The sequence below is a fragment of the Pipistrellus kuhlii genome, unplaced genomic scaffold (genome assembly GCF_014108245.1).
Source record: "Pipistrellus kuhlii isolate mPipKuh1 unplaced genomic scaffold, mPipKuh1.p scaffold_m20_p_2, whole genome shotgun sequence".
NCBI lineage: Eukaryota > Metazoa > Chordata > Mammalia > Chiroptera > Vespertilionidae > Pipistrellus > Pipistrellus kuhlii.
In genome coordinates, this window is record NW_023425515.1 from 49,108,735 (window position 1) to 49,125,536 (window position 16,802).

The 16,802-nt window shown below is 46.6% G+C and overlaps 1 protein-coding gene across 14 annotated transcripts in view; it reads right to left on the reverse strand.

The window, feature by feature from the left end:
• The window catches only part of KALRN (kalirin RhoGEF kinase), a 640,493-nt gene that overhangs the window by 11,331 nt on the left and 612,360 nt on the right, over nucleotides 1-16,802 (reverse strand). For all 14 annotated transcript variants that reach the window (XM_036447859.2, XM_036447857.2, XM_036447855.2 and 11 more), the window contains 6 exons: nucleotides 14,135-14,162; nucleotides 13,463-13,634; nucleotides 11,116-11,237; nucleotides 10,116-10,247; nucleotides 9,502-9,666; nucleotides 8,103-8,181 (listed from right to left, as the gene is read on the reverse strand). In XM_036447859.2, coding sequence (XP_036303752.1) covers nucleotides 8,103-8,181; nucleotides 9,502-9,666; nucleotides 10,116-10,247; nucleotides 11,116-11,237; nucleotides 13,463-13,634; nucleotides 14,135-14,162 — 698 coding nt within the window. The remainder of the gene's footprint in view (nucleotides 1-8,102; nucleotides 8,182-9,501; nucleotides 9,667-10,115; nucleotides 10,248-11,115; nucleotides 11,238-13,462; nucleotides 13,635-14,134; nucleotides 14,163-16,802) is intronic.

Sequence of the window (16,802 nt, forward strand, 5' to 3'; positions counted from 1 at the left end):
TCCGGCTCCGTCCTCTCCGCGTGCCGCGTCTCCGTACCTTGGGCTTTTCCAGCTCCTCCGCGCCTCCTTCTGGTTTTCTCCTTGCTTCTCGCTGTAGAATTTCCAGTCAGTCAACCTTCCTGTAGTTCTGGGCAATGTCCGTTTTATATTTTAGTTGTATTTTATTGAAATTGTTGTGTGCGGCTGCGGCTAGTTGTTCACCTGGGCGCAGCCATCTTGGATCCTCAGAATCTTATCAATTTTTACATCAGCCTGCCAAAATGTTGTCTAAACAATTCTAAATCACTCAGATTATCAAGGAATGTCTCACTTATATGTTACACCTGCCTCAAGAGTCTAATACAGGAATTTACACTCAAGGATCAATAAGGGACCATGTCTGGCAAATAGATGTAATATACTATACTCCTTTTGGACGCCTTGGAGTAGGGGTGTCGAACTCAATCAGAGAAGGGGCCAAAATCTAAAATCCAGCCTAAATCTCGGGCCGAATGGTTTACTGAACAGTCATAAACTGTCATTGTGATGGAAACGCAGCGGAGTGCAGTGATGTCAGCGCGGTGCAGGCCACATTGCAAGGCCTGGCGGGACGGATTTGGCCCGCGGGCCTTGTGTTTGACACATGTGCCTTGGAGCATGGCATGTCTCTGTAGACACTTTTTCAAAGATCCTATGGGCGACTGTATCTACAGGAGAAATGGTGAAACAGGTCATTAATCATTGCCTAAGCTGCTTTGCCATCATGGGAATTCCAAAAATTATTAAAATGGATAATGGACCCATATACACAAGCTGTCATTTCCAGAAATTTTGCAAAAAAAAAAGGAAAATTCAGCACATTATGGGAATACCATACAATTCCCAAGGACAGTCAATTATAGAACACCAACATCAGCAGCTAAAATATCAACTTGAAAAACAAAAAGGGGGAATAGTGGTGTTGGCAAAATCTCCTGTAGGTAGACTACACCAAGCCTTAATTACTTAAAATTTTTTCACTTATAATGCTGATGGCAAGACACCTATGGAATTACACTGGTGTCAGAATAAGCCAAGGGAAAATGCTTTGGTTAAATGGAAAGATCCTGAGTTGGTTTATAGAAGGGTCCCGACCCCTTGTTAACATTTAGTCGAGGATATGCTTGTATATTTCCAGAAAATGCCTCCAAGCTCATGTAGATTCCTACAAGGAATATTAAATTTCAACATGGATCCAAGAGAGGAACTGACCAGACTAATAAGGACTTTGCACCTGGAGCCTCATCCTGTATCTTCAGCTGCAGACAGATAACTACTCCAGCCCTAAAAAGCACTAGCCCCAGGCAACACGCTGAAGATAAGAAATGGGAGGAGAATGAGACAGATGAGAAACAGTCCAGAGATGGCCTGGAGGATGGTGAAGAAGACAGTCCAGAAAGCTAAGCAAATTTGTAAGGAGACAAAAACCCCAAGAACACTTGAAAATATTTTCCTTGCCATTGCCATGCTAGCAGCCATCAGTTGTGCGATAATACTACCATGGACAAATGGGGAAGTATATTGGACTTATGTTCCTGACTCTCTATGGGTGAGACCCCTTACTTGGGATGATCCACTGTATAGTATAGTCACCAATAATACCAAGCACCATGGTCATTCAGGGGAACCACAGGTGGGACAAGGAAGTGTCTGGGCAAAATATAATTACACAGGTGTTGCCACCCAACTTCCCTTTTGTATGACACTGAATCTAACTACTGATCCTTTGTGTGTAGAATTAAAGAAGGGTTTCTGGTTAGCATGGACACCAAAGGAGAGGGAAGCAAAAGCCCAAATACATCTACTATCACTAATTGCTCCTGGGAAAGGTATAGAAAATGTAACATTACTAAGTCATCCCCCAGCTATGCCATTATGTAAAAAGTTTTATGAATGGTATCCCACAGGGGAAGAAATCAATTGGCAACACGGTTATAGTGACCACCCCACCAGTAGTAAATTTAATAACAGTTTTCCCTTTGTGGATTGGAGCCCCTATGGGGCTGCATATAATAACAATTGCATCCTAAAGTGGAAGGGGGGCCCCATCCTATCTATATGTTGAATCTAATCACTCCATCTCATGGCATGGAGGAGGATTTGTTGGATCTAAATTACAACGTGATAATTGGCCCCTACAAAACATGTAATAGAAATTAGCTGCTGCATTTGCACTTATAAAATGGTATAGTTTAAATAACTCTATTCATATCTTATGGGGAACTCCCAATAAGACAGTATTTGCCACTGCTTGTATATTTGACCCTTCTGTACTTCTCTCAGGCCCCATCCATGTGTGCCTTAATACAATGAACCATTTGTATGAGGTGTCATGCACAGGCTGCACACTATCCCTTTGTATTAATTCTACATTCCAAAAAGACTCCCTAGTGATTTTAAAACAACCTGCTTTCACTTGGGTTCCTACTGACCTAACCAAGCCTTGAGAATCTCATCAAACCTACCAATTGTTACATGACTTGGTAAAAATCTTAAAACAACAAAAAATATTTCTTTTGCAATGCTAATTGCAGGACTCTTTGCTCCAGCAGTGTTGCTTATTTCTGTGGGAATTGTTGCTTCATCCATGGTACAAACTGTTCAAACTTCTCAGTTTATACAAGTTAAGGAAAATGTAACTAAGACCTCGTCCATAGAAAAAAGAATTGACAGCTAATTTGACATAGAATTATTGGCACCAAAATCTACAGTTCTATGGGTGGGTGATAAAATCCATAGCTTAGAGCTATGAATATCCTTAAAGTGTCATTATAATTTTTTCCAGATTTGTGTTACCCCCATTCCCTACATCCTTGGGAATCAATAAAAAAGCACCTCTTGGTGCTGGAGTAAAGGTAACCCAACACATGATATTTTAGAATTACAACAGCATGTTGTATAATTATCCCAGGCAAACTTAAAAAGTTCCTTAGATGCCTGGCAGCAATTTAAAAAGGACATGAAAGAATTTAATCCCTTTTACTGGATCTCCCTACATTTACTTCATAGTATAACCACTATTGTCTGTCTCATTCTTGTTCTTATATGTTTAATTCTAGTCTGCAGATGCGGAATGAAAAGTCTTAAAAGGACTCAAGCCCTGCAGGTGGCATACACCTTTCAATATTTATTAAAAAAACAAAACAAAAAGGGGGGAATGCTGAAAACTAAAGCAAACAGCAGTTAGCATATTAATGAGAAAAGATCTGTTGGAAGGCCAATGGACTTTGATATTCAGTAGGGCTGAAAATCAGCATAATACTGCCCTGCTGTGGACTCAGTGGTTCAAGGCATTTTCCTAACCTGATAATTCTTATGCTATTTACCAAACTTTACCTTTGATCTACCTGTATGCATTGCTAAAGAAAAAAAATGTGTATTCAAGTAAAAAGTGGACCGCCCAGAAGTTGGGGTGTCTCTTCAAGAAAGAGACTCCACCTGGTCCCCATCCCTTAATAATTCATATTTTTGTCTAGTGTTTTCATTTGTGCATCAGCCCCTTCTTTCAGATCCTGAACCTTGCCATGCAGGTTGCCGCAAACTGTCAATGTCCAGAGCATGATAATCTCTAATCCTTTCAAAAGTCCCTGATAAAGGCGTTTAGGCTTCTCCTCACTGAGATTTCCCTCATATTCTTTGGCTCCTGCGGACCCCTTTGTGAGGTTCCTCTGGCCAAAAAGATGGGACTCCCTGAGTTTTAGCTTCCTCCATCATCAGAGAGCTCTGCATGAGTGCCCTTGGGGTAAAGCAGTGAGAGAAAAGTATGTGTGTGGGATGGGACAGGGAAATTTCCCTGTGCCCCTCAGCTCAAAGGGACCCCTCTCCCTGTCTTTTGGCCAGAAAGGCAGTTTTCTCTCAGAGCATTTCCTGGCTGAGCTTGCTGCACAGTGTCCTGATTTGGCTCACCTGTCGGGCAAAGGAGAAAAGAACAAATTGAAAATTGACAGCCACTGCCCTTGTCTTTTGTCAAGTGTTGACTTCCCAATTTGCCTGTTTGTTTGTTTGTTTGTTTGGTGTGTGTGTGTTTTCAGAATTCTCAAGTAGTTGTTTTTTTTTTGTATTTTCCCCCCAGGAATTCTGGTTGTGATTCAGTGGTAGGGAAAGGCTACAATGGCTTCCTCCATCTTGGCTCACTGTAAGAACTGGGACTAAAGAGCTATTTGAAAGCTCTGAGTGTGGGTAAGAGCTGGGTCCTCAGCACCCAGCGTGCACACAGTCCCCTCACCGCCTGGCTGGAGTAGGGGTCTGCCCTCGCTGTGCTGGTGTCCCCGAGAACAGACGCTGCCTGCTCTGCTCTCACCAGAGAACAAGCCTCCAGCCTTCTGTGGGTGGAGGAGGACAACCACACAGCAGGCGGGAGCTGGGAGGAGATTGGAGCCACAGCTTTTCATCACACAGAGGTCAGCCAGTCCTTCCAACCTTAGCGTCCTCTTTACACCTGCTTCCAGAGGTTTTTGTTGCTGCCGGTACCTGAGCCTCTGGGGAACTCCACTGTAAATAACAAGGGCTCCCACCTGACCCCTCGACGGACTTGGAATGAGTTTTCTCAGGTTTCCCAGGTCATTTGCCATCTTCTCCATCTGTTTTTCTGCGTCTAATAGTTTATTATTGTTATCTCTCCTTCTAACGTCCTTGTCCTTATGTTCCTGCTTTAAAAATTGTTTTATAATAGATTTAGTGAAGTCTTAGGAGGGAGTGAAAGGATAGCCTGGTACTGCAACCCTCAAGCCACTAGTTTGACATGCTTGTACCACTCACATTCCCAGGGGATAACTAACTCTCTGGCTTCCTTCAACCGCACTGGGGCCTATATAGCTTATTTCTGATTAATATGCCATCCTCAGGTGCTCCTTGCTTCTGTGGATGGGCTATAGGAGTAAAACTATTTCTTTTTGCACCATTTTTATAATATTCAGTTACCAGAGAGCGATTTTTAAAAAGCTAATCATGTGTGCTTAGAATTCTAGGTGTAGATGTGATGGAAAAAATGGGTTCATGTCTATGGTCCTGGCACATATATCTTTCATGTGTCTCATGTATCTACATGTTTAATTTCCATTCTAGTAACATACAGAATGTTTCAAAGATCTTCTGAAAATATGAGAACTTTCTTAGGGATGGAGGAAAAGTTTTAGGTTGGAGCAGTGAATTTTGAAAAACCACAGATTGCTTTTGTTACAGGATTCCAGGGCAGGAGGAATAGGAACACTGAGACAGGAAAGTTAAAACAAGGCCAAACAGTGTGTGCTATTTGCAGCCAATTTGTAACAAGTCCTTATCTTCCCCAGCCAAGGACATAGTGCAAATGGTTAAAAAATCTCCCTAAGGAGAGAATGCAGAAAGGAAGGGAAAAAGAAGAACGGGGGGTGGGGGTGAGGTGGGGGGAGGGAAGGACAGTTTACTCCCTAAGCCAGCAGTCTCAAGGCTTGGCAAGGTAAAGTTGCCAGGTGCTTCTCATGAATTCTGGGACGGACACAACAAAGTAAAAAGGGGCCTTGAGAATTAATCTGCACCAGCAAAGGAATTTGAAGCCTATGGACAGGACAATCTATAATGCCTCAGACTTCCACCCAACTTGCTCTTGAGATTAGTTGAGAGCCCTTCTGTGCTCACAATACGTGTGAGCATGACACAGGTATTGGTTTGTTTGCTTTGCTTTTTCAATAAAGGTGTATGCTTTAATTGCTTTACTAACTTGGCTTTTCACAATGCAGTCAAGGTCTCTGGTATAAATTCATTTATAGAAGAGGACAAGGATGGAGGTTGGAGACAAACCCGTCCCACTTACCGGGGGGCTGTCCAGTACCACCTCTCTGGTGTCCTTGAGAAGTGTCTCTAAGGTTTTGAACAGGTCAGAAGGTTGATCTGCCCTTTGAGAAATATCAAAACATCCATCTCTTCTAGCTAAATCATGCCTTAGCCCAAGGCCATCAGCAGCTAATTTATGTCTGGGGAGGAATTAACTGGGGCAGCAAGGTGATGGAACCCATTTGACCTGCTCATAATTAGGGTCATAGCTAGCTTTACAAACTTCAATATCATGGAGAAAACTAGATTTCAATCATGACTGCAGCTTATTTTTGACAAAAGTTGCTATGAAGCGAAACAACAGAAGCTAGCAATCAAGCCCAGGCTTAGAGCCAGGGAGCCCGGGTTTGAATCATGGCTCTATGTTACTAGTGCAGGACCTTGAGAAAGTTACTTACTACACCACCACCCCCTCCCTGGGACTGAGTTTTCATTTACTGGAAGTTTACTCAAACACTGTCCCAGTGTTCTAAGGATCAGATTGTACAACTTTTGTATAATATCTCCATAGTATTTTGCCAGAAGCCAATTCCAGCATGTCATAATTGCAAGAGTTTCATCAAAAGGTTGCTGGAACTTGGGGACTCAACAAGGACTGGGTCACATATGTTAATCACCTGTTGGAATGGCTGAGGGCATTTTCCCCAAACCTAAAAGGGATGATTGTTTGCTGCCAGACAGCTCAGGACATCTTAATCTACATGTTATTGCCTCCTACTGGCCAAACACCTGAACAGCTGTAGGCTGTTCTCCATTCTGACAATGTTTCCATACCCTACCCTTTGAAGTGTATTATCTCCACCTTGCCTTAAGACAAATTGTGTTAATAAAAAGCAAGGGTCCTGAGACAAGGAGAACTTTAGCTCCTTTAGCTAAAGCTCCTCTGACCCTCAATGCCTTTCAAAATGATCTTTCGTCTCTGGACTCCTACTTAATCTATGCATGACCTTTCTCCAGATTGCTGAGCCCTTCTTAATACTGGAACAAGAACCCTGGCAGTATCTGGAACACTATAGATACTCAATAAGCATCATCATCACCATCATCATCATCAACACATTAATTTCCATCAGCCTTTTGTCAGAGAAGATAGAAATGTAGAGCTAAAGTGCTTTTTGGTGAAAAGTGCTATAATGAAAAGCAGTGGTTTACATTATGGCAACTGCCTAAAACATGGGATTTTCAAACATTTTGGCTGTATCCACAACCTCTGTCCAACCATCCCACTTAGGACATTTTATGCTTCATTGAGATTCATCAATCAGAGTTGTCGGTGATGCTGATGGTCCATTGTCAGTGGGTGCTCTTTTATTTATACATCCAGGTGGTGGGTGACTTCCAAGATCCACCACCCACATTTTCTCACTTAGCACACCTGGGGACCAATGCATGCACAAGAGACAAAATCCATTTTCATTTCTTTCCATCAACTATTTTGTGAGATAGGGGATCTGTTGTTTTCATTATTGTGTAAGAAATCATACTTTATCCTTTTTTGTTTTTGAAGTCACACTTTTCTAACCAAAATATACACAAAGAGAGAGAGAGAGAGAGAGAGAGAGAGAGAGAGAGAGAGAGAGAGGGGTGTGTGTGTGTGTGTGTGTGTGTGTGTGTGTGTGTAGAGTGATTGGATTAGAAATGTCCACAAAACAATGGGTTTGATACATGGTCATCCATAGAGATCTGAACCAAACAATTAGTATAATTCTTCTCAAGAACTCATGGAACTTTTTAACAAAAATTGACCACATACTACTCATAAAGCAAATCCCAACAAAAATCAAAGAAACATATTATACAGACCCGATTCTTCAACCACAATGCAATAAGTTACAATTAGTAACAAAAATATAATTTGTAAAAATCTCATACATTTATAAATTTTAAAACATTTCTATTACCACTGGACCAAAGGAAAAAAAATCATAGGCGAAGGAAAAAATCCTTAGGACTGAATGATAATGAAAATGCCATATATCAACCGAGGAGATGTAGCTAAAATTCTACTTTGAAAAAAATGTTGAGCCTTAAATTCTTATATTAGAAAAAAAGAAAAGAAAAATAAATAAATAAAGAAAGGCTGAGAGCTGACAAGTGAGGCCTCCAACTTAAGAAGTTAGAAAAAGAACAAGAGAAAATATACACAAGTGTCCTAATATTTTCTTTAGAGAGAATGCATTTAATAATAAAAAAAATAAACAATAAAAGCCAGTCATTACTCTGCTGGGATGTTGTGAAGTGCTCATGAATGAGGGAACAGAAAGCAGAGCCATTACCTGCCAATTTCATTCAGCTCAGTATAAGCTGAATCAAAATTTTCCTTCCAAGAAATGGTGGCACCATCAGCAGCAGCATCTTTGGAAGAAAGAGAATTCATTTATGAGATAGAGGACGTAACCAATAACAAAAAGGCTAACAGGAATGGTCCAGCATCACCCATAACAACTCTCAGGACTAAAGGCGGAGCCCAAGTTGGTGGAAAAATGCCCAGATTCCCTGACATGTTCTTTAAAAAACCTCATCCAAGGGGAACCTGACATGATGTCCAGACTCCCGCCCTGTGCTGTCTACATCAACGCCGGGAAACTCGGGGGCGGTCAGGAAGGGAACTTATGGATATTTTACTAGTAAATATTAGGCAGAAAAATTAAAGAGGAGAGTGGAAGTGGTGTCGAAGGCCTAGCAAAGCTGGTGAGGACTTGGGCAATGGGGAGGACACAGCCGAGAAGGCCGGGGAGGAGTCACGGGGCCAGGAAAGGACCACTGGCCCAGGCCAAGGTTTCCCAGTGAGTGACAGCCCACTGGAGCAAGGCCAGTGGGAGGGTGCTGAGCCGGTGGGGAGCATTTCCGGCTTCATCTGGGGGCAGGGCTGTAGCCTGCGACCCCAGGAGGCTTCTGGACCCACTTTTAGAGTCTAGGGTTCTCTTGCCTAGAGAGACACGGATTCGTTGCCTTTTAAGTATAGAGACCTCCTCTCTCCAACCCAACACACCCAGCCCACTCCCCTGCACTGCCTCAAACCCCACTTCTCAAACATCTCTTTGGGCTAACCAGCTTCCTCTTTCACAACGTCCTTGGGACCAAGGTGGCTTGGTGAGATGCTGAACAGGTGGACAAAATAAGAGCCTTGTTTGTAAAGCACTCATGTAGCTGGTTATGTGTGTATCTTAGTAATTATTCAGCACAGCCACATAAGAATGTACCCACATGAGAAAAGGTGTTCTGGGAGGGTAGGGAGTGGGGAAATGATCGAATCCTTCCACCAGGTTGCTTTTCTCTCCCCGTTTTAAATCGGGGAGTGGGGGTGCCCCTCATGTGTGAGGCACACTGTGCTGGCCGGTCACCAGGGGAGAGGAGGGTTGGTGTCCTGTCCTAGGAGAGGAGCAGATAGCATCCACGTGCCTCATGTCGTCTGCCTGCTTCTCTAGGTTCCTGGAGACACGCATGGCTCCCAAGGAGCCGCAGGGTCAACACAGGGGCAGATCTAACACTTGAACTCATACTTTATGGAAACACTCTTCACCAGGCCTCTGGACTGTGACTTGACTGAAGCCCCTGAGCCAATCCAGGCCCCCGCTGCACAGCAGCTGCCATGCCCACGGATAGACAGTGCGGGCGACTGTGCAGGGCGCCTGGCCTCCACCCTCCAGGGTGCCGGGCGTGGCTGGGACTCACCGTATTCTGGAAGCCGCACGAACTCCGAGGGCTCGCTGGGAAGGCTGATCCCCCAGGGGTTGCTGGCACTGACTCTGAACTGATAAGGGCTCCCAGGGCTGAGGTCTTCGATGACAAGGTACGTGTCCAAGGTCGAAGCCACCGACTGCTGCCAGGCCTGGGAACCTAGCGGGCAATTTCCGAGGAGAGAGAAAGCAGACAAGCCAGAGGAGCATTGTTTCAAAGACCTTCGGCAAACAAAGAGAGGGAAATGGACACATTCCACTCAAAGGGCCGTTGTGGTCACTGTGTCTGGCTCTGAAAGCCAGGGGCAACTGTGGCGGATGTGGGTTCCATTTCCTAGTCACTAGGACCTAGTGATTGACTGTATGAGAAGGCGCATGGAGGCAGCTGGCCTGTAGGTGCTGTTCATGCCAGCTGTGCACATGAGAGTGAGGAGACACAGAGGTCATGCAGACCTTACGGAGGCACGTGGGTCAGATTCTTCACGAGGCGTCAGAAAACATAAAGTTGGGGGACATAAGAAGAAACAGCTGATGAAGGGCACGGAGACCAATGAGGTACGGCTCCGAAGGCCCTGGTTACAAGGAAGAGGAGACAGACAGGTGACCCACCTTCTTCTCGGTACTCCACGGTGTAGCCGGAGATGGTGCAGTTGCCTGTGCTGGCCGGGGGCAGCCAGCGCAGGATCACCGAGGTGCAGCTTCGCTCCTGGGCGATGGGGCGGTTGGGGGCCGCGGGAACGCCTGCAGGACAGAGACGGGGTTCAGGGCCATTTCTGCAGAACCGGGTCTTGTACGCCAGGGTTGAATGCCGCCTAGGAAACGTTGCCTAACTGGCACCTCACACTTTTCCTGTGATGGCCTCCACCTTTCCCCGGGACAGCCTGAGGTGCGCCTTGCTGTCAGAAATTCTCCCCTGGGCTAAGTACTGCACGGGGGGTGGAGGGGACGGGGGGGGGGGGGGGGGAGATGAAGCGTGGGTGGGAGGTGTCAGGGAGGCCACTGACTGCAAAAACTCGTTCTCTTCCTGTTTACTGGAACTTTGGAATTTTCACAATGGAACCCCCTCCACCCCGGTTTCAGGGAGCCATGGCAATGACCCTGGAAAATGCTTGACCCACACAAATTCAGAGATGAGGAGTGGAATAGCGCTGCCACAGGCTGGGGCAAGGAGGATGGAGCGTTATTGAACTGGCACAGTTTCAGTTTGGCAAGATAAAACGAGTTCTGGAGCTTGGCTGTGCAACAGTGTGAATGGACTCTCCACGACGGAACTGGACACCGAACACAAGTCAAGATGGTGAATGTTGTTATGCGCATCTTACGACAACAAACATATATTTTTAAAATACATTTCCATCAATTTCAGGAAGGAAGGGAGAAGTTAGAGAGAGATAGAAATATCAATAATGAAAGAGAATCATTGATCGGCTGCCTCCTGCACGCCCCCCACTGGGGACGGAGGCCGCAACCCAGGCATCTGCCCTTGACCAGAATCAAACCTGGGATTCTTCAGTCTACAGGCTGACGCTCTATCCACTGAGCCAAACCGGTCAGGGCAATAAACCTAGTTTTAAAGCATAAAACACATTTAACTGGAAGGAGTCCGTACCTTGCACCTTCACCGTGGCGGACGTGGAGGCGGTGCCGTGGTCATTGGCCGCTATGCACGTGTAAATGCCGCTGTCCTGAGGCATCAGGTTGCAGATCTTCAGGGTGGTTTCTCCAGACTCGCTGGGGAGACCAAAAGGAAGCTGTCAGACGCCAATCAGGAGACAAATGATGGTGAAGGGTTGGCACCTGGTGTGCTGAGCGGACTCAGGCCCATGGTCGGGTCCAGATCTGCTACACGCCCTGGGTGATCGCCTCACCTCCCTACATTCTCACTGCCTTTCAGGAGAAAAGTTCTCGCCATCTCTCTCTCTCTCAGGTTTGTTGTATGTGAAGGATAGGGATAGATAAAAGAGCAAAATGAGGAACGAATTAGGACATGGTTTGAAATCTATCAAGTCTTATACAAGTCCTGGTCCACCGTATGGCTCGTATTATTACCACCAGCAACTTTCTTCTAAAATAGTTTCAGCCTCATGGATCCATAATGAACGGAACCCCCCAAAATGGAAAGACGAAAGAATGAAAATGTTCCAGCATTTCAAATTCTACAGGCGGGACCGTGAAAATAACTACGTGAATTAGACAGGGAGCAAATTCCTCCACTAAATGATGACTTTCCCCGTTGCTCACTTGGGAGGCCAGGCCGGCACCTGGGAAAACCGCAGAAAGAGTCAAGTGCAGAAGTCCCGGTCAGCCCACGCTTCCTGGCTATGACATACGTGATCATGGTCCTCGTCACCCTCGCTCACACTGACCCCTGAGATGTCGGACCTGGCGGAGAGGCTGTGCTGGGAACACCTTTCACACACACACACACACACACACACACACACACACACACACACGAAGTTAGTAGATGAAAGTGTCCCCCCAATCCTAGGAGTTTCTCCCGCAAATGTTTCTTACGCCCAGGGGGCTCGTTACTGCTTGCCCACTGTGAGCCCTAATCCACAAGGAAGCTCGTAACTAGTAGCAATAAATATGAACAGGAAGTTGGGAAGGCAGCTGACCAGGTTTTGTTAAACACCCTTTTTGCATAGAAGCATGCTGGGGCTGGATTTCCTGTTTTCTGTTGCATATTTTGGAGTGGGTCATTTTTTTTTTTTTCTTGTAAGAAAATTGTTCAAAAGTTAGTGGAAGAATTCAATACATTGCTCTTTCCCAGGATCCCGCGGGGCACAGAGAACACTGGGGTGTCTAGATGTGAGGGCCACCTTCCTACGGGTCTGTATGCTCCCCAGTTCTCCTGGCACAGACGCTCCTGGGACTCCACAGGGAAAGAGGATGGAATAGGGAGAATGTCAGTCAGCGACTGCCAAGGCTCTTTGACAGCGAGCGTGGTCCAGCCTTGACCCGAGAGAGTCCAGGTTCCTGTTGTTCTTTCTTTGTTTAATGTGGGCCCAGAATGCAGTCTGTTGAACTGTCCTTTTTTTTTTTTTTTTTTTTTTTTAGAAAAAACCACATAAATATTTTTTAAAAAATAGGTTCTAATTGATTTTTTTAGAGAGAGAGGAAGGGAGAGGTGATAGAGAGATAGAGACATGGAGGAGAGAAAAACATCATTGCTCAGCTGCCTCCTGCTCACCCTTGACTGGGGGTAGAACCCACAACCTGGGCATGTGCCCTGACCAGGAATCAAACCAGTGACCTCTTGGTTCATGATCGACACTTAACCACGGAACCATACTGGCCTGGCTGAACTGTTCATTTAAAAAATTTATATATATATATAAATATATATATATATATATATATATATATATTTATATATATATATATATATATATATATATATATATATATATATATATCTGATATTTTACAGAGAGGAATAGAGAGTTAGAAACATTGATGAGAGAGAAACATTGATCAGCTGTCTCCTGCACACTCCCTACTGGGGATGTGCCCACACCCAAGGTACATGCTCTTGATTGGAATCGAACTTGGGACCCTTCAGTCCACAGGCCGACGCTCTATCCACTGAGCCAAACCGGTTTTGGCTGAACTGTTCATTTCGATCCTAGGTCTGTCTACCCAGAGCTGAGCAGTAGGTGAATAGGTGCTGGTTGTGACCCAGCTGTTCCTCAGGCTGAGGCTGGGCCCGAAGCTCACGGCCCCACGCCCACTGCCGCGGGAGCACTCCTTTGTGAGAGTCCACCACCAGGAGCCACACGTGTGTCTGACAGCCTCCCTCCCCATCAAGGCCAAGTGCGTGCACTGGAGGAGCCACTGTGGCAGCCCTTCTCTGGGAGAAACGAAGTCCCTGGAAGGGTAGACGCACCCCAGACTTGGCCTATGGGCGCCGCACGAGCACGCTGTGGTGCCGAGGGGGGTGGGCCGCTTACCAGGAGGAGGCGCTGTATGTGGCCGAGCCGCTGTCAGTGTCAAGGATGTTCTGGTCGGGCCCCTTCCAGGTGATGGTGGGCTTGGGTCGCCCGCACACTTTGCACTGCAGCGTCACCGTGTCCCCAAGCAAGCAGGTCACGTCCACTAACGGCACCAGGAATTCCGGGGCCACTGTCGTCAAATCGACATAAAGTCACAACATTCAGAACTGGGAATCAGACAGCCACTTGACAACACGTGCCTCTCATTTTTCCCACCCCATGCTGCAGAACGACTCAAATAACCTGCAGCTGAACACTGTGTCGAGTCACCGGTGCCCCACGAAAAAGTATTTTTAAAGGCAGTAAGTGTTCATTGTGGGGAAACTAGGAAATACAGATAAGCAAACAGGAGAAAAGGCTTCGTGATGTTGTGATGCGGGGTAAGTACTGTGAACATCTGGTCTAGATGAGCTCAGGTCTCACAGCCACGCGCTTGGTCTTTCCAAACTTGAATCCCATTACCCACACTGCACCTGTGGTCTTCCCACCCCAACAGTTCCTCATAAGCACGCTGCCCTGTCCACGCACAGCGCGACCTCACACTGTCTAAAGGCCCCATGTCTGTGCTGGGTTTGCGTGAATTATTGGGTCCATCCCCACGTTCTCAGTTCTACCACTTTTTAAACTCACCTTCTTGGATGAAATTTGGATTTAAGATCTGAAAAACAAAAAGAAACAGACAACTGCTGAAGTCCAAGAGCAGTATAAGAGCGCGGAGACTTTTACCCTAGTGAGTAAAAAGAAGCACGAGTTTTGGGGAGCACGCCCAGAGCCCCGCCTCCGTGGTTTGTGACCGTGTCACCGTCACAGTGATGACGAAGGGCCCCTGGCTTACGCTCCTGTCAACTCTGGTGGGACACATTCCTCCAGGGTCCCGGGCGGGCACAGGCGGGGCTGTGGTGAGGGTGAGCGCTGCCGGCCACAGCAGGCCCTTCTCCACCGCCTCAGCCGCTCTTCTCCCTGCCATGTGCGTCAAAGCCCACGCTCCTGCCCACCCTGCTCGGCACTCACTCTTGTGTTGTGAGGGCATCGATTCTTCCCAGCATCATGAATTCTCAAAAACAGAGGACCTGACCTTTATCACATTGGAAAGGTCAATGGCATGAGCCATGAACCACGAACCTAATGGCTTCCTTCCAAACGTACCCTCCCCCTCCCCCCCAAGCAGGGAAACGTCTCCCCAGGCAGCTGCATGCCCATCCCTCTTGTCCCCAGCTCGGCCTCCTGTATCCCAGGTCTCCACAGGGCAACCAAAGAACCACTGGCCTAATGGTTCGGGCCCTTTGGCTGCTGAGGTGAGGGAACGAGGACTTGGGCCGACTAGGAGACTTGGCAGAGGCACCATGGGAGCTCATTGCACATACCATACCGACTGCCTCGTGACACCAGGGGTCTTCTCAGAAACACCTTCCAGCCTAGCCATGTGGAAAAGTTACCCTTCCTAAGGGGGTGGAAGCCTTGGTTTTCCTCCCATCTTCCTACGGCCTCTAACCATGCAAGTCGGAGCCATAACGCTTGGCAGGGTGACCCAAACATAAGGTGACCAGACGTCCCGCTTTTGGCGGAACAGTTCCTACTTTTAACAATTAGTCAAAATCGAGACTTTTTTAAAATGCCGCGGGATGTGGGACAAATTGTTAAAAATAGGGACTGTCCTGCCAAAAGCAGGACATCTGGTCACCTTACCCAAACAGGATCTGGGGAGTCAGAGAGGCTGGGCTCACCTCTTTTATTTTTAAAAAAATATATATTATTGATTTTTTATAGAGGGGAAAGGAGAGGGATAGAGAACTAGAAACATTGATGAGAGAGAAACATCCATCAGCTGCCTCCTACACATCCCTTACCAGGGATGTGCCCGCAACCAAGGTACATGCCCTTAACTGGAATAGAACCTGGGACCTTTCAGTCTGCAGAGCCAAACTGGTTTTGGCTCACCTCTTTTATTTAATGTGATTTCATGCTAATTACTTGAAATTTATCAGCATCGGTCTCATCTACTATAAAATGGGAATAAGTAATACTTAGCGCAAAGTGCTGAGAAAAAATAATTTATGTCAAGTGCTTAGCACTATGCTTCACAGGAACAGGTCTTCAATGGTTGTGTGAATGAAGATGATCTCACTCGAATCATCTCTCTTCTGCTAAGCAGCCTATTTTCCCAGTGGCTTAGCTCTAATAATTTGTCTTACAGACTTCTTTCCTTCACAACGAAGCCAGAAAGCTGATGTGCAGTGCCATCAGTCCCCGGGGCGTTCACACTTCGCTCCTGGTCTTTACATAGGAGGGGAACATGGCTTCTGTGTCCTCACCCCTACACAGGCATCCGATGCCCTTTGGAACAGAGATGCGTTTCCTCCTCTGGGCTCCCCTCTGCAGACAGTTGCTCAGGATGCTACCCAGGTGTTCAGGAAGCAGGCTGCAGAGCAGGCCTGTGGTGCCAAGTCCTGGGGCTGAGCGGCCCACGGCTGGCCACTGCAGCGCCCTCTGCTGGTTTTGAGAGTCCACTCCCTTTAATGGTTGGCTCTCCATCTTTGACCTGGACAGCCTGGGAAACACAAAAGGACGCATGCCTGGGCCTTACACCAGAGATTCTGTTTTAATTAGTGTGGAGGGGATCCAGGCAGCAGGAGTTCCGAAAGCTGCCTCAGGTGCATCAACACGCAGCTCGGTTTGAGAGCTCCGGAAAGTTCCCTCAATTCAAGGGAACTGATCTCAGAGAGAGCAACTTCTTGCTCCTGAGGATCTTCTCAGGTGGGAAGGGGTTGGGTGGGGTAGGGGTATGGGTAAGGGTGTGTGTGTGGATTTGGTAAAAGCTTTTGCCTTCCCCACATCTAAGGGACTCCATTATGTGGCTTTGTGAGGAGACATGTAGGGGACTGCCCCTAACCATGGTGGGCAGCGCCCCATCATTTGTTGTTGTTGTTGGTGGTGGTGGTGGTTGTGGTGGGGAGGGAGGGGCTTCTAAGGAGGTCATGCATTTACCCGCCTGGCTTAGGTTGAGACAAAGAGAACAACATCCGAATCAGCCATTTCATAGTCAAAGAACAAGAGACTAACAATATCGTCTGAAGTTCCCATGGTCTTCTCAGGCTGAGATAAAGGGTGGCTTTCCCCATTCAGACAACATCCCTGTCTCTTCTGGGCCACGGTAAGGTTTCATGGACATGGAGGTGCTAGGACATGGGCCCTGACCTCAGGATTTGGAAAGTGTGGCCTGGATTTGGGCGATACTTTTCTTTCTCTTCTTACCCAGCCTTCCCAAATATTCTCCAGTCAGTACGTTTCACTTTTTAAT